The sequence below is a fragment of the Chinchilla lanigera genome, unplaced genomic scaffold (genome assembly GCF_000276665.1).
Source record: "Chinchilla lanigera isolate Chin_1 unplaced genomic scaffold, ChiLan1.0 scaffold00084, whole genome shotgun sequence".
Classification (NCBI taxonomy): domain Eukaryota; kingdom Metazoa; phylum Chordata; class Mammalia; order Rodentia; family Chinchillidae; genus Chinchilla; species Chinchilla lanigera.
Window position 1 is genome coordinate 6,338,532 of NW_004955485.1, and position 22,226 is coordinate 6,360,757.

General features: G+C 57.6%; 1 protein-coding gene across 12 annotated transcripts in view; it reads left to right on the plus strand.

Annotated features, from left to right (window-relative positions):
* The window catches only part of Itprip (inositol 1,4,5-trisphosphate receptor interacting protein), a 25,088-nt gene extending 2,862 nt beyond the window's left edge, over nucleotides 1-22,226 (plus strand). The window contains exons 1-3 of one of the 12 annotated variants that reach the window (XM_013504064.1): nucleotides 64-1,507; nucleotides 1,989-2,160; nucleotides 18,844-22,226. In XM_013504064.1, coding sequence (XP_013359518.1) covers nucleotides 2,063-2,160; nucleotides 18,844-20,518 — 1,773 coding nt within the window. In that variant the 5' untranslated portion in view covers nucleotides 64-1,507; nucleotides 1,989-2,062 and the 3' untranslated portion in view covers nucleotides 20,519-22,226. The other 11 variants (XM_013504063.1, XM_005403777.2, XM_013504067.1 and 8 more) reach the window with 11 other exon arrangements.

Genomic DNA, 22,226 nt, shown 5'->3' on the forward strand with positions numbered 1-22,226 from the left:
GCTTCCTCTGCACCCGCGCGGGCTCGGCTTCCCGGTGGGTGACGGAAGCCGCAGCCCCTGCTCCGAACCCCGCGTTCAGGCCCGACCGGGGGCCCCACCTTCCCTGCACGCAGGTAGAGGGGCTCCCGGGGCGCCGGGCTGAGCGCCCGCCCAAAACGCACCTTCTCTTTGCAAACAAGGTGCCGTCGGGCGGGAGGGGAAGCACTAGACCGGCTCGGGACGAGCCTCGGGCAGCCTTTCGCCCCGCAAGACCCCCCACACTGGCAGCGTCCAGCGCCCTGGGTTTTTGGAATCAAATCGGTTCCAGGCTTGCCTCCCGTTTTCGTGTTCCTCTTTCGGATCTGACGGGGCACTTTCCTTTTACAGTCCGTTCTCCCCGGGGGAGCTGCCCCCACCGCTGAGGCTTGGCCGCTACCGCAGTGCAAAGGGGTGCAGGTGCTGGCGCGGTTGCCGCCGCTGCCCCGAGTCCTGCCTCCAGCCTGTGGGGCCCGAGTGGCTTTCGTTGCTTGCTAATCCACTGTGTCTTGCTGCTGCTCCGGGGCCTCTCTGCCCTTAGTTTTAACCCCTGTGGGTCCCCATGAAGTCGTTCTACCCACTCTCACCTCTAGCTGAGTAAGTTTCAGAGACACAGCAGAGATAGAGTTTAAGGCTCTGGCTTTCAGGAGGCAAAGACCTGAAGATTAACCTGATATGATCATCCCAGGAGCTGCCGCCTCTGCTGTGGTGCCTCTCGGGAGAGGTGTGCGGGTGATCTTCGTATGGGTGAAGGTGTCATCTGGGAGGAAGCTGGTTTTGTGTTTTTCCTGCTTAGGACCCTGGGGGCTTAATAAAGAGGAAGTCGAGAGAGCGGTGGTGTTTTATGAAGAGAGTGCAGTTTCCCAGGGAGACGGTGATGACTACCCCTGTGTGGAGCCCCCGGAGCAGAGTTGGGCCAGCGGTGGGCCTACCCCAGCTCTCAGTGCCCCCTGGTGGAGGGACACCACTGCCGGCAGCAACTTGTTGGGCGGAGGGTGGAAGATCCGCAGAGTGCGTTTTGTGAGTGAGAACCAGCCATGTGCTCCAGGAGTGAGGAGCGGAGGGGCACGAGGCAGTGGCCTGCAGGCGCCCTACGCACTGAAACTCCAGAGAAGAAACACGCTTCTCTGTTGGCCTCAGACTCCCTGATTGGAAGAATCCGAAGGACAGAGCTCCAGCAAGACAGCTGGCCCTCAGCGATGACCTGGGGGAGGCTCCTTTGGGTGTGGGACTCCAGCCCCGTGTTTGGGGCTTTGATGTTCAGGAAGGGCACCAAGGCAGGGAGCTGAGACCAGGGCCTCCTGTCCTGTGGGGAGTAGCACATAGCCACCTGCGAGCGTGCCAGGAGCCATGACAGCCCCAGGGCTACACTGCTGCTGGCCTTCCAGTCCTCCTGTGAAATGGAGGGCTCCTGAGGGGCTCCCTCTCAACAAGAAGACATCATCGTATTCGGTCTGCAAATAGGGGCCTCATGACCAAAGAGAGGAGACAGGTGATCAGGATTCGCTCCCTTCGCACAGGGCCCTTCAGCGGTACATTATCTATACTAACATTCAGAACAGCTCTGGTTATTCAGGGCTTAACATCTGTCAGACTTTGCTACCCAGAGAAGCACTATAGCTGTATGAACTCATTGAAGTTTCCCAAGTGTCCTGTGGATTATTGTTATCCCCATTTTACAGATGGGGAAACTGAGGTATGGGGAAGTAAAGTGTTAGCCAGTCACTGAACATTAATAGAGCAAGAAGCAGGTTAAGTTTCAAAATGAGTTGGGATGGGGACCCTTATGGGAAGAGAGTGCAGTGGCTGGTTTCTTTCTTTGTTGGAGGACATACCAGCTCCCAGCCTGGGCAGTGCAAGGGTGGAAAACTCAGCCAGCTGGAGAAGGGAGGAAAGAGAGGCCAGCCCAGCCTGGACGGAGGATGGGAAGTCTGACCCGAGCGTCGGATGACTTTCCTTCTTAATTACTGCAGTTTGAGGTGGCAGATCCAGTTTGGGCCTGACAAGGAGTTGACGAGTAAGTGCCGCCTGGGCACAGTGTGGTGAGATGAGGCAACACTGCGGGCTGAGCAGTGCAGGACCTGACCTGGGCACAGCCCCCAGGAGCGGAAGCGGGTTCGAGGGACCAGGCTGGCCAGGAGGAAGGTACCTCCCCCAGGTAACCCCCCGGTAATCGAGTGACCAGGAAGGTCCTAACCTTCCAAACCTCTCATCCCGTCCACGCCCTCGCATTTCCTTCTCAAGTCCTGCTCTTCTGCAGAGGCCCTTCCCAAGCCTGCCCAGGATGCCTCTGCCCGCCTTCCACAGAGCCAAATGTGTGAGCCCTTAGCTTCTGCACGAACGTCTCGGGTGAGGTATCCGAGCATTTTAAAGTGTCCCATCCACAGGCACCTTACACCAACAGGCCTCTCACCAGGGGGCAGTTAAGCAGTCCCTGGGAAAGCAGCTGGTGCCCACAGGGTGCCGCTCGCCTGAGTGGGTCCTGTCACCAGTCCCAGTCCCAGTCCCAGTCCAGCTGTGCCAGCTCAGAAACCCCATTTCTATCATTTTCAGAGTGGTTTGGACTCAGGCTCCTGAATCACCCTGCAAAAGCTCCAGAAGAGGGTGTATGCGTCAGAATGCTTGCGTATTAATTTGCAAGGAAATTCTGTGACCATTACTCGGATGTATCTTGTCATTTGTTCCCTGCCTGTGGGGCGAGCCATATGGAAAGCCTTTGCTTAGCAGAGCTGGGGTCAGGGCCAGGAAGGAAGTGGGGAGGCCCTGTTGCCAGCAGTGCGGTCATCTGTCCACCGCTGTGGCCCACACACCAGTGGACAGTTACCTCCAGGTAGAGGAGAGGCTGGGTCAACCTGGCTCTGCATCTCCTTGGCCAGTGCCCCAAGGGCAGGGTTGTGTTAGCCCCGTAGGGTTTCTCTTTTTATTTTTTTTAATTGGCATTTCTCATGTTATTTACTTATTTGCTTAGTGCTTTGCAAGCGTTAGCTCCTAACTACAGATTTGCGTTTGCATAAATTAAATGCAGTCTCAGGGTTGTGGTTGCTGGCCACAGGGGTAAATGCTGTATGCAAATCAAGGTGTACCTGGGTGGGTCAGTAGGAAGCCAGCAGGGAGCAAAGAAAGGAGGTCCCTAGTTAGCCCTGAGGACCACCATCCCCAGTGGAAGGGTGAGGGCCGCCTCCTCGCCCAGCCCCTGTGCACGTGGGGGTGAAGCAGTCCCAGGGCAGTGTGTGCTGTGGCTGCCTCCGGTCCCCTTCCTGCCCAGCTGGCCTCTTGGGACTTAAAGGGCTCAGTGGTCTCTGCGCAGGGCTTCTCAAGGCTCATCTTTCCTGAGTCTCCTGTACACATGCCCAGAGCCAGGAAGGTGTGACCGGTGTGGGATCTGCCCTGTGCAAGTTGTCCTGCCTTTGCTTCACTGGAGGTTTCAGTAGCTCCCCAAGTGCCTCGACTACCCATAAACCTCGGTTTCATCATCAGGGAAACGGGGACAACCCAATGTAGGGCCCTTGCAGGTTTTTTTGTTTTTTTGTGGTTTTTTTTTGGGTTTTTTGGTTTTTCTCCGGTACCAGGAACCGAACTCACGACCTTGCGCTTGCCAGGCAAGCGCTTTTGCCTCTAAGCTAAATCCCCAGCCCAGGGCCCTTGCAGGGTTGAACTGGCTGATGTATATAAAGCCCTGAACATGATTCCTCGCCCTGACCGCAGTCCGCCTCATCTGACTCTTCAGGATGTGAAGGTCTGCTGAGGATCTGCATTCTGCCAGCTGAGTGACCCGTCAGGCCACTGCTGTGTCCTGAGTCCAAACGGAGGACATCCTTGGTGTCCCTCCAAGCAATCTGTTCAGAGCTGAGGACAAGGCTGCTTGGCCTGTCTTTTTGGTGAACTCTGGTTTGAAATATGGCCTGTAACAGGCGTCCAGAGAGAAGAGAAGGGCGAGGAGGCCTTCTGGAGAGGAGGGCGTCATTCGAGAATACCTGGAAGCCCTCTAGGGACCTCCAAAACGGTTTAGGACCCCTGATGAGTTCTTCCTCCATCTCAGAAGCTGACCCAGGAAGCACTTCCCAGGTGACATTGCTGTTGCCCCAGGCAACGCCTCCACCTTCTGGGAGGAGGCTGACCAACACCAACTGTAAGGTAGGAATTCAAAGGAAGGGAAGGGCCACAGAGGGCTTACCCGGCACAGGTGTGTTTCCCAGGCTGGGGAGAGGATGGAGGGGTGGGGGCCGCGTGTGGCGGTCAGGGCTGGGAGTCAGTTGGTGGTGGGTCTGACCTGAGGGCAGAGCACAGTGGCGGCCTGGCAGGCTCGGTGTTCTCTGAGCGTGTCTGTGAGGAGGGGAGGGGTGGGGAAGGGCAGGCTGGCTTTCCCTCTTCCTCTTCCTCACCCCAAAGAAAGTGAGAGGCAGAGCTGCTCACCTCCTTCCTGTGGGGCTCTGCGCTGCCTGAGCAAATACCAGGGCCTCAGACCAAATACATAGAGAGGAATGTGTGGAATCCGTTGTCCCAGAGGTAAGGTAGTACCTGCTGGACTTAAAAACGCAATCTCCGAGCTCACCCGGCATCTAACTTGGCCTCCCTAGAAGCTCTACATGCATTAGAGCGGCCACGGGGCTCATCTGTCTCCAGCATCTTACGCTGGAAGTGGAGGTGTTTGAGACATACCTGGTATTTGGGGAGTGCTGTTAAAGAGAGCAGCTCTGGTTCTCCACCGCGGGGACTCGGGACACTCGGGACTGTCCGCAGGGCTGAACTCATCCTGCAGTTCTAATGCTCTTAATTTGGTGACTCACGGCTTCGGCCACTTTTTTTCTTTTTGGGGGGATATTGGGGATTGAACCCAGAGCCTTTGCCCTAATAATTTTTACTTGGAGACAGGATCTCGCTTAGTTTCCCAGGACAGCCTTGAACTTTCCATCCTCCTGCCTCAGCCTCCCTGGACACTGGGATTACTGGCATGCACCACCGCGCCTGGTGTGGCCACATCTTCTAAAGTGATGCCTCCTGCTGTCCTTCAGACAGGATCCCTGAGCAGCCCACACAAGGGGCGAAAGGTACAGGGGTGGAAGACAGCACCTCGGAAGTGAAAAGCACGGTGCCCCAGAGGCCTGTCTTCACAGGGTTCCAGCATGGCAGCCGCCTGGCTCTGGACAGGAGGGTACCTGGTTCAAGATGCTCTGTGCATCTTGGCTTGGTCTGGGTGTCGCTGTGTCCAGCACACTGGTGGTCAAAATAATTGCCCTAACATTTGTATGAGCGTAGCTTTTTCAGAGTTACAAGTGAGAACTGGAGTGTTTTTAGCAGAGAAGACTGTTTAGGGATTGTTCTCATTTACAGAACTGGTCCTCCAGTCAGTCGTCATGCGCTCCTAAGAAGTCTCAGTGGCTCTATTCATTGAGCACCTGCTGTGAGCACAGCCCTGTCCTCGGGCCTTTACATTCCCTTGCTCAAGACAGCCCTAGGAGGCTGGTGTTATTCCAGCTTTGCAGGCTCGGAGAGGCAGAGGGACTTCCCCAGAGTCCCAGGGCTGAAAACAACAAAGGTGAGAGTCAGACCTGCATCTGCTCCCATGGAGCCTGAGCTCGGGTGCCACCCGAGGCCTCTGCCTGGACACCATGGCCCAGTGACCGTGAAGGAAGCCTAAGAGCAGAATGTATTTATTGAGGGAAAGAAAACTTCTGTCCAAGAGAGGGACAGAAGGGGCCCGAGTGGGTTGTCAAGGACCTTGCCCTTCCCACGGACTTTATAGAGCAAAACCACAAGGTGAGGCGGGTCCAAGATAGGACGAAAATGGGAAATTACAAAGTGGGCATGAGGTGGGACAAAACTATGGTCAGCCAATAAGATTACAAGTGTAATTGCTCAGGTAAAATTGATTAAATTGGGATCAAATGGGGAAGCGAGTCACATTGCAAACAGATATGAGTACAGAACAGGGGCTTTTCCTGTAGGGGGTTGGGCTACTGACTTTTCCTGGCTTTTTGCAGGTGATTGCTACCTATTTAGAATATCAATCCCTGATGCCCATACCTAGGGAGGGATGTGGGTACATTTGTTTAGTCCTTTGTCTTGAGGTCCGGCCCACAGCAAATACATCTCCATTTGCCAGGTATCTTGTCTTTCCTACTGGCTCCTTCGAGGGCCTGGCCCTGTCTGACTGCCTATAATATTTCTGTCTAACTCGGCTGCCTGTAACAGTAGCTCAGAAGTGGAGTACTTGCCTGGTATACAAAAGGCCCTGAGTTCAATACCCAGTACCAGCAAAAGAAACAAAAAAAACCACTGGGTGAATTTTGAATATCAAAGGCAAGAAGCTAGCAAGGCAATCCCTGGGTCACCAGTTCCGGGCCTGAGCCCCGGGGTCCTCCTGCTGTGGCCGGCATACTGTGGTGTAAGCAGACAGGGCTCAGTTTTCTTGTCTGTTTAATGGGGACAGTAACAAAGGGTCCCAGATAATTCTCAGCACTGTGGCATGCTGAGGTGGGAGTCCCTCGGCAAGAAGCACAAAGCCCTGATTATCAAGAGGCTCCCTTCCAGGTGGGTAGCATAGTAGATCACTCAGTGCTAGGGACAAGGGGCTGGCTGCAAAGCTGCCGCGGGCCACTATTGCATGCAGTGTGTAGGAGTCTCCTACCAGCCTGCTCCAAACCCAGAGGGAGGTGTTGGCGTCATTTTGGCCCTGGTGGTTGGTGCAGAACCGCGCTCTCCTGACATACTGCTCTCAGCCCGTTTCTGTAGCCTTAGCTGCAGCCAGGGACTGCCTGAAGCCCATGAAAGGGTCCTTTGTCTGTGGGACTTTGTTCTAGAAAAGGCAAGTCTGCAGCAGCCCGGGCTGGAGGGGAGTAGGGCCAGGGCTGCCTGGGCCCCACCCTGTGTGCCACGCTGCAAAAGCCCTGAGTTTATCCGTGGTAGTTCCGTCCCGATGCCACTCAGCCACGTGTGCAGGCCCCCTTCCTGTCACCCGCACAGCCAGCCCCTGCCTCCCACCAACAGCCTGGCTCCGTTCACAGAATCTCTTGCTCAGGGTGACTGTAAGTTCACTGGGCATTTCTCCTTTTTTCATGCCTGTATTTCAGCTAAATTATCGTCTCTCGGTACAGCCAGGAGCGTTTCAGGGACCTGTGGGCTGCATTCGTTCATTCGTCCGCCCGTTCATTTACTTCGCAGCTCCTCAGAGTCTACTGGAGGCGCTGTCGGTGATGCTGGCCGACTGGAGGGAGAGAGGTTGTAGCTGAGCTCCCTTGGTCACCTAGTCATTGTCCCCAGGCTTCCAGTGGAGCTGCAGGGATGTTGGTCACCTTTCCCAAAGGAGTCCTTAAGTTGTAAGCAGAATGATTGCACGGATCAGAGGGAGAGACCAGTGCCAGCAACAGCACAGCATGTGGCTGCGTCTCCTCGCTGACCTGCGCAAAGGGCTGCCATCGCAGCAAGTGCTAGGGCCTGGACGCAAACCCATGCACGGTCACTCCAGTTCGTCTCCTTAACCGTCTACTCAAAGCCTCTGCCTGGGTTAAGCTCTTCTTAGCTGCAGGGCTTTGGGGCTATTTCTTTCTGAGTGGCCTTAGGGCAGGAGTAAACGCGTGAACTGGATGTTATCTATGTCTGCTCACTGCCCACTCTCAGACCTCCCCAGTCCGACTCCCATGTCCAGAGTATGAGTTCGTCCAGCATTACTTGGACACTTACCGTGTGCCAGGCACGGCCTGGGCAAAGCACATGCATCACTTGTTAGCACTCCCCCCGGCTGGAAATGGATGTGGGTGTAAGTCATTATCCTTGTTTTGTTTTGCGTAATTCACGAGGGGTGTGACTGTGTAGCACAGATAATTCTGTGTCAGACAATTCCAGGAGCAGTTTTGCTAACTGTTCAAGCCTTACGTCTTAAGCCCTCTGCTCGCCTCTCCGGAGAAGAGAACTGGCTTGCTCTGATGAACAGGTGTGGGAGGGTGAGCACCAGCCCTGCTCAGCCCACGTCCTGCGGCAGGCGGGGTTGAGTGCCGGCCAGGAAGCCAACCACAGCTCCGAATTTTTTTACAGCAGGGTTGGCCTCCTTCTTGCTTTTGTCTTCCTGTTCCCCTTTATTAAGATGAAAGGGGTTTGGATCTTCACAGGCAGTGTGTGTGTGTGTGTGTGTGTGTGTGTGTGTGTGTGTGTGTGTAGAGGGAGCGTCCCTAGCGTCCCTTCCTCTCCACCCTTCTCCCCTCCCTGCCCAGCTGGGGCCCAGGCATTGCGTCAGGTACCGCCTCAGCCTCAGGGACCAAGCCAGCCAGCAGTGGGAAGAACAGGCTGGGGTTTGCTCTGACAGGATGCCGGAAAGAGACGGTGGGCAGGGAGGCTGGGGGCTGGGGGGAGCTGCCGATTTGTGTCCGGGGAGATGTCCCGGGGCCCGTCGTTCCCCATGCCCTGGAGTCTACCTGCCGGCTGTGCTGAGCTGGCCTTTGTTCCCATCCAGAGATGGGAAGGAAAGTGGCTGCTGGGCCTTGGCAGTTCCTTGAATTCCATCCATCCCCAGTTCGTCTGTAGAAGGGGGACGTGGGGGGCAGGGAGTCACCGAGGAGGGCCTTGTTTCCCTTTGCGTTGCTCCCTGGTTCCCTTGGTGGGAGCCTGCTCCCACCGCCCGCCTCCTCCGGCAGTTTCATTGCAGCTGCAGCCAGCTCTCCCCCCACAGCCCTGCAGCCAGCCCCGCCTGCCCCACTGAGAGGTGTGGTTCTGCCAGAGCCCTGCTGTGCTGGGAGGTGCAGTATACAGAACTCAGGCGGTAGAGGCAGGGGAAGGGGACTCGCTGTGAGAGCCCTGCCCCAGGACGTCCCCCTCCACTCCAGGAGGGTCTTAAGAGGTTTCCCCTGCCCTAGCACCTAGTGCGTAAGATGGGGCCCACAGGAGAGGGGGAAGTTGTACCCCGAGCAATTCTAGCCCCAGGCAAGCCAGTGTGTGACTGGGGAGTGGTTAGTGTGTGGCGTGTCTGTGGCTCTCTAGTACCTAGGATTGCACACGTAGACATCGGAGGGGGCGGGGTATAGCTCTGGTGGAGCACTTGCCCAGTATGCGCAAGGCCTTGGGTTTGGTCTCCGACGCTGAAAAAGAAAGCGCAAGGAGTGAATCTGGGGCTGGGGAGGCCCTTCTTTGGCAGCTTGCTGCAGGAAAGTCCTCCTCCCTGCACATGCGTGTTCATGGCTGTGCGGCAGTTACTGATGGGCAGGTAGGAGGAGCACTGAGGCAGGGGACTGGGACTGGGACTGGGCCCAGAAGATGGCCCGTTCCATGACTGCCCAAGCCTTGTGCCCCTGCCTGTGTGATGGGGCTGTTGGCCCCTGTCCCCCCTAGGTCATCATGCTAACGAGGGGGGAGTGCCCGCAGCACATGCGAGGAGAGGCCTCACTCCTTCCAGGCCCCAGCAGTTCACCTCACTCAGAACCTTAATGAGCGAGTCTGCCTCCCCCTACTGTCCCTTTCCAGAGGAAGGGTTTGTCTCCGCGTGGGGAAGCCGTAAGCTTCCTTGGCGGGGGTCCCTGGGTTGAGCTTGCTGTGGGGGCAGTGGGCAGGGTTCTGGCGCACTGAGATGCAAGACCCAAACGTGGTCGAGCCACAGTCGATGACCTGAAGGAGCTGGGCCAGGCGGAGAGGCAGCGCCAGGGCCCCGGAGGCCGCGGGCCAGGCCCTGAACAACATACAAAGCTTTGACCTATGTTGCGTGGAAGCCAGAATTCGTAGATGTGGAGAATGTGGGGCGGGGGAGCTGGAGTTAGGGGAGCTAAGAGGAAGTGGTTCAAGGCTCCTGCTGGCCAGTTGTGAAAGCCCTGTCTCACGTGGACAAAGGCTAGACCGGAGGTGGCTGGGAGACTGGAGGTTCCCGGCAAAAGGGAAAGGGCGTTGCTGGCTGAAGAGAAGCCTGCACGTGCACTGAGGCTGCCTCCGGCTCCTGGGCTGCCAGAACCAAGTCCCAGCGGAGCCGCTCCCTCTGCAGCTCTAGAGCATTTGTGGGGAACCGATGGCACACGTGCCACAGTGCGCCACTTGCATTAGTGGAAGCTCTGAAAGGTTTGCCATCGCTGCTCTGGGGGATCCTGCCCTGCTGCCCCCAGCTCCACATGCCTCTTGGCTGAGCTGGCACCCCTTCCGTCCCATCCACCGCATCGTTTCCTCTCTGTCCTGTCCTCTCTCTCTTCATGAGGATGCTTGTCATTGGATTTGGGGCCTATCTGGGGAATCTGGGGTCATTTCACCTCTGGATCCTTAATCTAAACACATCTGCAAAGACCCTCTCCCGCACACGGTCACCTGCACGGGTCTGGGTGTTAGCGCAGTGACGCGTCTTTTGAGGGCTGGCACTCACAGTGACTGCGGGATGGAGGTGCTGGGGGTGGCAGAGGAGGGAAAGGGGTGTGGGCCGGGATTCAGAGGTTGTGGGGAGCCCCGCCCTGTCTCCATCTCTGTTTACTCTTGCTGTTCTCTCTCCTTTCTCCTGTCCCAGTGACAAAGCTGCAGACGCCATCCCCACTCTGCCTGTCCCGAGACGCTGATCTCTGCTCTGTCCAGGGCACCTGGACGGAGGGATGCTGTCCGTCTGGGGAGTTGGATGGCTTCCTTCCCTCCTCCATCCTTGGTTCTCCACAGGGCATGCATAAGCTGACAGGCATGGGACGGGGAGGATATGCTCTCCCCTCAGAATCCAGGATGCTGTCCTTCCTGTGCCTCACCTGCCCGGTCACCCGCATGACTCTGGTCCAGAGGAGGTGGTTGGCATCCCTGCCTGCTCCCAGCAGGCTTTTCGTGGCATGACTGGGCACTTCCTATGAGTCTAGCCAGTGTCCACACCCATGGCGGAGGGGTGGTACTGTCCCCTTGGCTCGCTGGTACTTGGCCTGGATGGTCATATGGAGTGGGGTTTCCTCTCCTCTGTCTCTCTGTCACCATGACCAGGATCCAGTCTTGCCCTTTGGGTCCTCCTGAGCCCACGGTCCCACCTGGTCATTCTGAGGTCTCCCCTAGCTTTGGGAGACCAGGGGACCCTGGTTCCCCTGTCCATGGGACCCCAGACCACGCTGTAACACCACACACTCCTCAGCATACAGCCACTGAGCACAGAGCCTCCTCTTTGCCTCCAGGCCCTGGGGGAGTCGTGGAGAGGGAGGAGACGGACAGCCCCACACAGGCCTGGCACAGACCCAGCCCTCACACGCTGTGGGGATTATTCCTTCTAGTTTGGCCGCTGCGGCCTCTTACAGGGCCCTGGGGTAGAGTCAGGCCTGGGCCTGGGCCTGGGCCTGGGCCTGGACCTGGGGAGGAAGGTCAGGCTGATGGGACAGGAAGGAGGAGAGTCAGGGTAGGCACGACCTGGGGTGGCACCTCCAGAGGGTGGGGACTGGCCGGGCAAGGAACAGGAAGTCGGCAGTGCAGGTGAGGGGCCTCAGGCTCTGGTGACCCATTGGTACATCCTACCGGGCTCACGTGATCTTTAAAGAATTTGAAATAGCAGCTCACACTTGAAAATCGGAGGATTTTGTTAAAACCCAGATTACTGGCTTCTCTTCGCGGGAAAGATCTTGCCATGCTGGGTACAAAGATGTGTGATGTGGTAGCTGTCCCTGGGGCCAAGGTCACTGTCCACTCTCAGCTATGCGGCACAGCCTGGGCTGTTTGCCCTGGGGGCTGGGCCGCTAAGGCACTCGGTTTCACAACCTGTGACACCAGGGAGCATGACCGGAAAGGGAGCAGGAAAAGCCCATGGGGGGGTGGCTGGGGCCAGATGGGGGCCGCTGCAGGAGGCCGAGAAGAGAGGGCCCGGAGCCGTGCCCTTCTTACCTCCCGTCTCGGATACGTTCGTCCGTCCTCTTCCTTCCTTTTTTCTCACTTCCTCTTCTGTCAGCCCCCACAGGTGTGCGCCCTGTCCCCACACGGGGTGCAGGTGAAGAGAGGCCCCACTCCCAGGCGTGGTGGCTCTCGGGCCCTGCCAGGCCTCCCCTGGAGGGGATGGCACCATCCTGCCAAGTGCTGCCCTTGGAATTGCTGTTCAGCCCTGGTGCCTGCTGGCTCATCACTGTCCAGAGTTAGGCGGCAGGGAGGGAGCTGGTGGGGTCAGGTCACTGCCAGCACCCTGTCGCCCCGCCACCTCCTCCGGACTTCGTGCTACAGTGGCCCTCACTGAGACACGGGGGGCCTGTGGGCTGGACAGAAGGTAGGAGCTGGCTTCTGCAGCGGTGGCGTTGGATTTGGCCAGGAAGCTGGCTGGATCCCCATGGGGGTGTGGGCTGGGCTGTGGAGGAGAACCTCAGCAGGGCTCAGATTGCCGACCCCCAGACGGAGGCTCAGGCCAGACCCGGGCTCGGCACTCAGCCCCGCCTTTCTCACAATCCTTCTCCGAGGCCAGGGACGCTGGGGGGACAACCACCCTGGACGATTGGATGGGCGCCGCTGGTGCCAGGAGATGCCTTGGGCAGCGAGAGGCAGCAGGGCTCACTCTGTTCCCGCCAGCCTCCTGCGGGGGTGGAGGGAGAGCAGGAGGAAGTGGCAGACCCAGCTGAGGTGCTGTTGACATAGTCGTGCAGTGAGAGAGGCTAGCTGGGGACCTACCTGACTCAGTCTCTGTGTAGATAACACAACAGCTGATGCTCTGAGAATTCTGTGCAGGGGCGAGCACGTGCGGCGCACGTTACCGCGTGCCTGGCGGGCTGCCTGCGTCGTCCGCACTCCTCGCCTCTCACTGCCCGCCTGGTACATGCGCCTGGGTCAGGCACATTGCCTCTTCAGATTCAGCTTCCTCCTTAAAGAGGGCTTAGATGAATTCAGCACATAAGTCTTTCCTGATCCGGCTTTATTTTCCCCCAAACAACTATGTGCCTCATTAGGAGGGGTGGGAAACTCCAGCACAAGACCAGGCACGTGGAAGGGTTCGACCCAGACTCAGGACAGAGTGGGTCTGTCTTGACTCTTCCCTGTAAAACCCAGAACCTAGACAGTGGGATCGCTTCTTGGCCTTTGGCTGAGGTCAAGAGTAGTATCTGTTCTTATCACCGAGACAGGGGGAGAGGGGCCCAAGTCAGCCCCCCAGGCCTGGGCTCAAAGGTGCCCCTCGTGCCAGCCATCTCCTTTCTTCCAGTTCAAAAAGGAAATGATTAGCTGCTCCTTTTGGCCCTGAAGGTGACACTGGGCAGGGCTGCTTCTGCTATTGTAGTTAGCAGAGCCACATCAGACTGGCTGAGCTGGGGCAAGCCGTGGGTGGGCCCCAGGATGGGCTGCTGGCCCTACTTCCTCCTAGCCCGGGATGCCTGGCCTGGGAAGCTGCCTGGGGACGGGTGGTCTTCAGACATGAGCAGGCCTGCAACCACCCGGGGGAGTCTACCTGGACATTTCTGACCTGCTGGCCTGGGTTGCACCTGAGAATGTACAGTTTCTAACCACAAGCACTTTTGGAGTCACTGTCCCAGGGAGGATATGGGGCCACTGAGAAATGGGTCCTGGGCACCCCTGTGGCCCAGGGGGGAGTTGGCTGGTGATAGGGCAGAAGGGGTGGGGCAAACAGGTCGTGGGGCTGGACAGGCTCGTGGAGAGCCTCTCTCTCTCCCTCTCTCTCTCCCTCTCTCCCTCTCTCTCTCTCTCTCTCTCTCTCTCTCTCTCTCTCTCTCTCACACACACACACACACACACACACACACACCATGGTTATTACTGGTGGGGAGGGTCCTGCCACGCCCATCACAGAGGCCTCTGGAGCACCCACCAGTTCCGGGGCTCTGTTGCTGCTGCACCCTGCAGAACACCTTGGCTTTGCAGGCAGAGGCAGACAGAATGCCTGGATTTCAGCCCGGCTCGGACTTCTCTAGTCATGTGGCTAGGAAATGGCCCTGTTCCCTGGGTGTTCGTTAGCTCATCTGTGAAACGGACTGCGCCCCCTTCTTGGAAGGTGATGGTGCTCGTTGTGGGAACACCAGCATGTCCTTGGGAGGACTTCAGCCGTGGAAGTTATGGCTGCTAAGCAGCTCTTAGTGGTATCTGTTGGGTGAAGCTGTTGTGGGGAGTCCTCTGGGGACCCAGTAAAGAGCTACCTGGGTTTTCTCCTCTGGAGTCCTGGGTTTCCGGCCAGCCTCGGTGTTGGCTGGTTAGGCACAGGCCACCACCTACGGCCTTCTGGCCCGGCACTCAGAGGCCACCGTCTCCCCCAGCCCCTGCCACACTGTGACCTGGCCCTTTGCCAGACGAAGTTTAGCTGTGAACGACTGGAGCCACCCTCTCTGTGGGTGAGCGGGGGTGGAGAGGAATCCAGGGGCTTCCTGTCAACTTCCTGCCAGGCGGACGAAAGCCCGCCAGATGACCCAGGTTATTCTCAGAGCTGAATTCACCAGCCAGGGTCACAGGGCGTGGTGTGGGACAGCCTCTTGTAGATGCCATCTTTGGGGTGCGGCCGTGGGAGGCATCCTTGGAAGGGGGGCATGGGCCCCTGGGGAGGCAGTGTTTACACACACGCATTTGCGAGGAGTATACATGAGGAGTGTCCCTGGCTTGTGAGGGGCTCCCAGCTACCTGTCTCAGCCCCAAGGACTCCAGATGTCAGAACATCAGGCCTCGGCCTTCTGACCCCGGCCGGGCCTCCAGGCTTGTGTTGGGATTGGGAAGAGAAGGGAGCAGAGGCCCCTGCCCAGTCACAGGGGCTGCGTTCAGAGCCAGCCAGGGCAGGGTGGAGCAAGGAGCCAGTGACGTCTGGAATACAATCCCTGGGAAGGAGACGGTGGTTTAAGTGAGGTGAGTCAGCGGCAACTCCCCACCTGCAGGAGGGTGCCAGGCTCTCAGGGCTGCCCCTTCGCTGCGGGGCAGGGTGGGGGGGGCTCTGTGCCAAGGAACGGTGAGAACAGAGGTGCGTTTTGTGCTTTCGGAGCACTTTGGAGTGTGTGATGCCCCACGCCCTGGGACATGGGCAGGGCTGGTGGGAAAACAGGACTGTGGAGGCCCGGGGGAGAGGAGTGGGTACTTCTGGGGTGCCTGCGCTGTGCCAGGTATTTTGCTGGGGCACTGGATGCGCGATCTGGCCTTGCCTGCCTCCCTGTGAGGAGGCGCTCTTCTGACTCCTTTCTCACGGTGAAGCGTGGGAGTCCTGAGGCTGAGCCGTTCGCCTGCGGCCTGCGGCCTGCGGCCTGCGGCCTGCGGCAGGGGACACGGCCAAGTTCAAGGTGCTTCCGCTTCACTGCGCTGTTTCCCCAGTGTTCTGGCAAGTGTTTGCAGTCCTGCCTTTGAGAGTGGAGGGAGAGGGGCTGTCTGCGTCCTGCCAGAGCCTCCTATGGCAGTGCCCTGCAGGTAGGGTCAGCTGTGTATTCGCATTGCATCACAGCAATCCTTTTATAAGAAACCTCGCTCCGGGGCAAGTGTTTCACTAAGAGCTTCCTATTCATTATGTTGTTCGAGCTTTACAACAGCAGGTATTATTCTTCGCATTTGAGAGATGAAGACGCTGAAGTTCGGAGGGCTTGGATGATTGTCCAAGGTCACATCCATCTGGCGCACATGCTGGGCTCTAACTTAGTCTGTCTCCTCCAAGTCCATCCTCTTAGCTCCTTGGTTCGGCGTTCTGACCTTGTTTGCCCTGGTACGAGGAGGCCCCAAGAGCCCACCACCTCCAGCAGCAATCGTGTAGAGGTGCCAGTAGCATAATGCAAGCTGCTGGGTAGAAAAGAGTAGGACCTCCAAGTCCAGAGCTGGGAGGTAGCACCATTCCCTCCATCAGTGGCTTTGTCCCACGAGTTGGCATGGAAACCAACTCCCTCGTGGGTGGTGACTTGCCAAGGCTGTCGCTGTGTTTGGTCGAGGCTTGTTCTACCTGAAGGTGACTGCAGTGGCACAGGGTCCTGAAGAACCTGACTCTTCCCAACCTTCCAACTGTGACACTCTACTGTAGGTGCTCCACACCTTTAAAGTCGGTCTGGGCTCATCAGCCGGCCTTGTGGTTTTGCCATGAACGGCTGTGGCAAGACCTTCCGTGAGCCACGGCTCACCTGTTTCCGCAGTTATCCAGCACGCCGCTCTCTGGCTCGAGCACCACAGGCTGGCTGGCTGCCCATTCCTGTGCGCGTTCCTCAGGCCCCTCCCAGACTGACTTCCTCGGCTTTCTCCTGTCACTGCTTCCTGCCCCATGTGAACTCCGGAGTGCTTCAGCACTCCATCCCCTCTGAGCCTGAACTTGTCTCCACTTGGACTCCGCCGGAGCCGGGCCTCCCTCCCCTGCCTCCTAGATCCTGCTTGGCCAGCTGTGTGTGGGGTGGAGCCATCTGAGTCACATCCCAGAAGCAGCTGGCCGGAAGCCCGCTCAGGGAGCCCTCATCTTGTCTGTGCTGGGGACAACCTCCTGAAGCATCCTTACTGTTGACAAATCCCCTCTCCTAGACACCATCAGGACAAGTATTTCCTCTTGTGAATCAGGGGTCGGGGGCTCAAACCAAAGAGAATGAAGCTAACCAGAAGCTCCTCTTGGCCAGTGTTGGGTGGGCGTTGGGGAAAGCCCTCTGTGTTCTCTTTGTTGTTCTACAACAATCTTCAAGACCTCCCTGATTGGCATTAAGTTATTTGCTCTTTTTACTGAGGTTCCAGGCAGGAAGGGCAAGTGTGGGAAAAGTAGATTGTAAATCCCCAAGGTTCTAGGGGGAAGAGAAGGTATAATGTAGGTTTATATGAAGTGTCCCCTTATCTGAGGGGAATACTTCCAAGACCACCCACCCCATGCTTGAAACCACAGATAGTATTACATCCTGCATATAGTGTTTTTCCTATATGCATATACAAATTTAATGTTTTTTCCATCTTAGCCTCTGTTTATCACACACCGTGCCAGCCATAACTTTAGCCATTTAAGGTGTGATAGCAAAACCAGTGTGAATTTCTTTTTCCTTCATCACAGTTTCAGGGACTGAAGATTCATCCCTACTATAGATCTTCGTAGCCTTGACCTATGTTACGGTTTGTGTCTGGGTGTCTTCCCCAAAGCCACATGCAGTCACGGGGTGGGCTTTTAGAGTTTTGATTCCTGGTTGTGAGTGCTACACTGCCCTGGAGCGGTTAGTTTGCATATGTAAGGGAGAGAAAGAGGCTGCTTGCCACTACTGCTCCATTTTGCTCTTGCTGCTTTTGCTATATACCGCTGCCATGAAGGGTTGCCCTCTGCCATGTGCCACTCTGCCTCGGAGCCAGCCGAGTATGGACTGAAACCTCCACAGACTGTGAGCTAAATAAACCTTTCCTTCCTTAATTTTGGGCGCCAAGTATTTTGTCTCAGCAATGAGAGAAAAGTAACCAAGACAGCCTATGAGCTCCTTTAAGTTCAGAACTTTGATCTTTTCCCTGAGAGGAAGTACTTCACCGCTGCATTTCGGCAGATCTACACTGCCAGCATTAGTGCTCTTGCACTGTGGGGCCATTGTTAAGTAAAGTCAGGGTTACTTGCCCACAAGTGCTGTGGTACAGTGATGGTCAATCTGATGAGGACTCATGGGAGGGCAGCCTGTACCAAGTGGACATTCCGGGGAAATGCATGGTTCAGGAAAGAGTGGGACAGCATGAGATTTCAACACATTACTCAGAATGAGTGCAGCGTAAAACATAAACTGTTTATTTCTGGAAATTTCTGTTTACTATTTTCCGACCACAGTTTGCTATGAGTAGATGAAACCTGTGACAGCAGAACCGTGGAAGGGAGTGGGAGGATACGGTACTGTAACACCATACTTCCGTATTTTGTGGGTGGTGGTAAAATGCAGATTCTGATTGAGCAGGTCTAGAGCTGAGCTGAGATTCTGTGTTTCTGACAGGTTCCCAGGAGCTGCTGTAGCCCATGGCCCACGAGTCACAATTTGAACTGTAAAGGTAGCCCTTCCACAAGGCACTTGAGGCCTAAAGAGCCATTTGTCCTGGGGGGATGGAGCACGTTCTCTCACAATTAATCACATTTGAAGTGTGATGTCCTACCAGGGAAACAGGACATCATCACTTTCCTCTTGGGTCAGGAAGCTTGGTCTCTGAGAGGGGTTTAAGATGCCCAAACACACAGCTATTTGGTGTCAGGGCGAGCTTTGGAGCCCCTGGTTCTTCACCGCATTGAAGGAAGACACAGCTACTCGCTGGCATTCACTGGGGGCGGAAGACCGTGTTTATCCAGGGCTATTTTGATTTTGCATGATAGAAAAACAACTGTAACTGGCTTTTAAAAAAAAAAAGTTTCTTTATGGACTCATGTGGCTGTTAAAGCCCAGAAATAATGGCTTCCTGCACAGCTGGGTCCAAGGTCTGCATTCCTCTGTGCAGTTGTCCTCAGGAAGGCCCTCCTCCCCAACGGCTGGGGAACCACCAGCACTGTGGTGTAATCCTGTCACCCAGCAGCCCAAGCATCAGGGTACACCCGTCATCTCTCCTGTGGTCCCAGCGAGTCCTGTCTGCCTTTTGTTGGTCGGGTTAGGTCATATGTTCGTCACAGCACCAATCTCTGGCTGGAGCTGGGGGTGCCTGTGTGGATCGCGCTGATTGTCTGGAGCCTGCATTACGCGCTCATCCTGGAGCTAGGTGTGAGGTTTATCCACACCTGAGCCATAGGGATGGGGGAGGAAAGGGTTAGTCCCTAGGACCCACAGGGCCCTGCCACCAGCAAGAGGAGTGCCCTGGCAGACCGCCTGAGGTGCCCATCACAGGTGTAGGCCTTGGGTTCTTCCTCTGGTCAGACCTGGACACAAGGTGGTTGTAGGGGCAGCTGGGGGCCAGGTAGGAGAAACCAAGACAGTCATAGGCTCCGCAGGCCGAGGCTGGTGCAGGGGCTCAGGGAGAGTTGAGGGGAGTATGGTGTGACCTGCAGTCTCTCTGTTGCAGGAAGGCTATGGCCGTGACCATGGCGCTCTTCCGGGTGTGTCTGGTGGTGGTGACGGCCATCATCAACCATCCCCTGTTGTTGCCGAGGGAGAACACCACCGTCCCCGAGGATGAGGAGGAGATCATCCGCAAGATGCAGGCCCACCAGGAGAAGCTGCAGCTGGAACAGCTTCGCCTGGAGGAGGAGGTGGCCCAGCTGGCAGCCAAGGAGGCCCTGGAGCAGGTGGCAGAAGAGGGGCAGCAGCAGCAGCAGCAGGAGGCCCATGCCGCCTGGGATCTCTGGAGCACTCTCTGCATGATCCTCTTCCTCATCATCGAAGTGTGGCGGCAGGACCACCAAGATACGCCCTTGCCTGAGTGCCCGGGCGGGGATGAGGATGAGCTGCCCGGGCTTGGAGGTGCCCCCCTGCGGGGCCTTGCCCTGCCCAATAAGGCCACGCTCAGCCGCTTTTATGACCGCTGCATTAGGGCTGCCACAGTTGATGCCGCCCGTACCAGGGAGTTCGTGGAAGGCTTCGTGGATGACCTGCTGGAAGCCCTGCGCAGCCTCTGCAACCGGGACACGGACATGGAGGTGGAGGACTTCATCGGCGTGGACAGCATGTACGAGAACTGGCAGGCGGACCGGCCGCTGCAGTGCCGCCTCTTCGTGCCCTTCACGCCCCCCGAGCCCTACTGCTTCCACCCGGAGCTCTGGTGCTGCAGCCACCCTGCACCCCTGGACCGCCAGGGCTACGGCCAGATCAAGGTGGGCCTGGCTGTGGGGGATGCGCCGGACTGTGCCTGCGACAAGACCAAGCTTGGGGAAGATCTGCTGTGTCTCCTCCACGGCCGGAGCCCGGGGGCGCCACCCAGCTGTGAGGTGGAGGACCTGCTGTGTGCCCGAGAGTCCCCGTACCTAGATGCCATGCAGGTCATGAAGTGGTTCCAGACGGCCCTCACCCGAGCCTGGCACCGTATTGCCCGCAAGTATGAGTTTGACCTGGCCTTTGGTGAGCTGGACTCGCCAGGGTCCCTCAAGATCAAGTTCCGCTCGGGGAAGTGCATGCCCTTCAACCTGATGCCTGTGATCCAGTGCGGAGACTCAGACCTGTACTTTGTGTCCCACCTCTCCAGGGAGCCCGCTGGGGGCGGCCCAGCCTCCAGCACCGACTGGCTCCTGTCCTTTGCTGTCTATGAGCGGCACTTCCTCAGGGTGACAACCAAGGCGCTGCCAGAGGGCGCCTGCCACCTCAGCTGCTTGCAGATCGCCTCCTTCCTGCTCTCCAAGCAGCGCCGCCTGACGGGCCCCAGTGGGCTGGGCCGCTACCACCTGAAGACAGCCCTGCTGCACCTCCTGCTCTTGCGGCAGCCTGCCGACTGGAAGGCTGAGCAGCTGGACGTGCGCCTGCACGAGCTGCTCCACTTCCTGGAGAAGAGCCTGCTCGAGAAGAAGCTCCTTCACTTCTTCGTGGGCAACCGCAAGGTGTCCGAGGCCATGGGGCTTCCCGAGGCGGTGCGAGGGGCCGAGCCGCTCAACCTCTTCCGGCCCTTTGTCCTGCAGCGAAGTCTCTACCGGAAGACGATGGACTCCTTCTATGAGATGCTTAAGAACGCCCCGACCCTCATCCAAGAGTACTCCCTCCATGTCCCCTCTGACCATGCCAGCCCGCCCCCCAAAGCTGTCCTCTCCTAGATCAGTGGGATCTGAGGCCGGGAAGGAGGGCATCCTGCACGTCCGCCCCACTGGGCTCTGCAGCTCCTTTCTGGGAAGACACAGGCGTGGAGGTTCAGCCTGCAGGAAGCCAGGGCCTGCAGGGTAGAGGCGAGGGACTCCCACTGGACGTGGGCTGGCTTCCCTGGTGGTGGGCTCTGTGGGTGAAGCTGACGTGGGCTAGAGGCCTGGTCCTTCACAGAGCGTTTTTGGGTCACCACACATGGCCATGACAGTGGTAGAGCACCCTGTGGACACCGAGCTGGAGAGAACAGGAACACTGATTTGGGTGTAATCCTTTTGCATCCCAGGTCTAATCTGTGCTTCAGATCTATAAAGATGCTGCTCCCGGGGACCCTGCGTTAAGACCCAGCGGCCTAGTCCCAGAAATCCTCGGCCCCAGCTGTCGGCAGCCAAAGCACAAACAGTGGCCGTTGTGGGAATTCACAGCTCTCAACCCCGTGGTGCACAGCAGTGGGGGCTGTCACTTTCTCATACTGTTTGGGGAGGTGACCCGGTGGATTCGAGGCCCCGCGTGGCTAATGTGTACAGGCTGGCCGAGGTATAAAGCTGGCCACCCCTCTCAGGGGCACCCTTCCTTCCCCTGCCCCGTGGTTCCTGTGCTGGGTGCCATTCCCATGCTTCTCTCTTCTCTCAACAGCTGGACCCTGGCCATCGACGTGATAGGAGGAGGGCGTGGGCAGGTGGTGGAAGCCGATCTAGAGGAGGAGGCACTGGTGGCAGGGCGGGGATGTACCTAGACCCCAGGTTCAGCTTGTAGTCTAGCTCAGTCCTAGAAAGGTTGTAGAGCCCACACCTGAGGACCGACTGCCATTCCTGAGCTGTCGTCAGTGTCCCTGTCCGAGGGAAGGCCGGGCTTGGAAGCAAGAACTGCTGGGAAACCAGCTCGCTGGTCCAAAGCCACTGCACCCATCCCTCACTTTCAGGGACCTGCTCACTGCAGGTCTTCCCCTTCCTCTTGGGCCTTGCCCACTGCACAGATGGCCTGGACCTGAAGAAGCCAGCGTGGGCTGAGACCTCGGCAGGCCCAGAGCCTGAGGCTCCTCTCCAGGCCTCTTCTCCACGTGGGCTGCACTGGCCTCTGGGGTTTCCCCTGAGCACCACCTGGGGACCCTTGCGCAGGGCGGGAGGAGGGAGAACAAGGGGTGAGGCTGTGTACCCCGGGACAGCAGAGCAGCTCGACCTGAAGGAAGGAGTTTCTCCCCTATGCCAGGCACGCGCCTGCGTCAGAAGGGCCCGGAAGATGGGCTGTGCACCGCCGGGGGTGGGTCAGGCGGGAGCCCGGCTGCGGTCAGGGTGTCGGTCCTGCGGAAGCCTCCTGGTGGCAGGAATGGCCTGCCCCTCCCAGGCTCTCATCTACTGTCCCTCGGGTCCTCTGGGGGACATTTCCTTATTTATTGCCACCTGTGCCCCTCCCCCTCCTTCCTTCTCCTGCTGCATTTGAAGCAAACCCAGCAACCAAGAACCAACCTGCCGAAGCTGAGACCTCGGCGTCTCCCTAGGTTTCCTCTTCGCTCCGAGGGGACGTTCATCAGAATGATACCTCTGCCCTTCTGGTCAGACAGCTCTACAGCCCACGGGAGCAGAGCCGTTAGGCCCCAGCTGCTTCTGAAGGGCTGTTGTGCCGTGCTGCCTTATTTATATTAAAGGAAAATTGTAACTCTGGAAA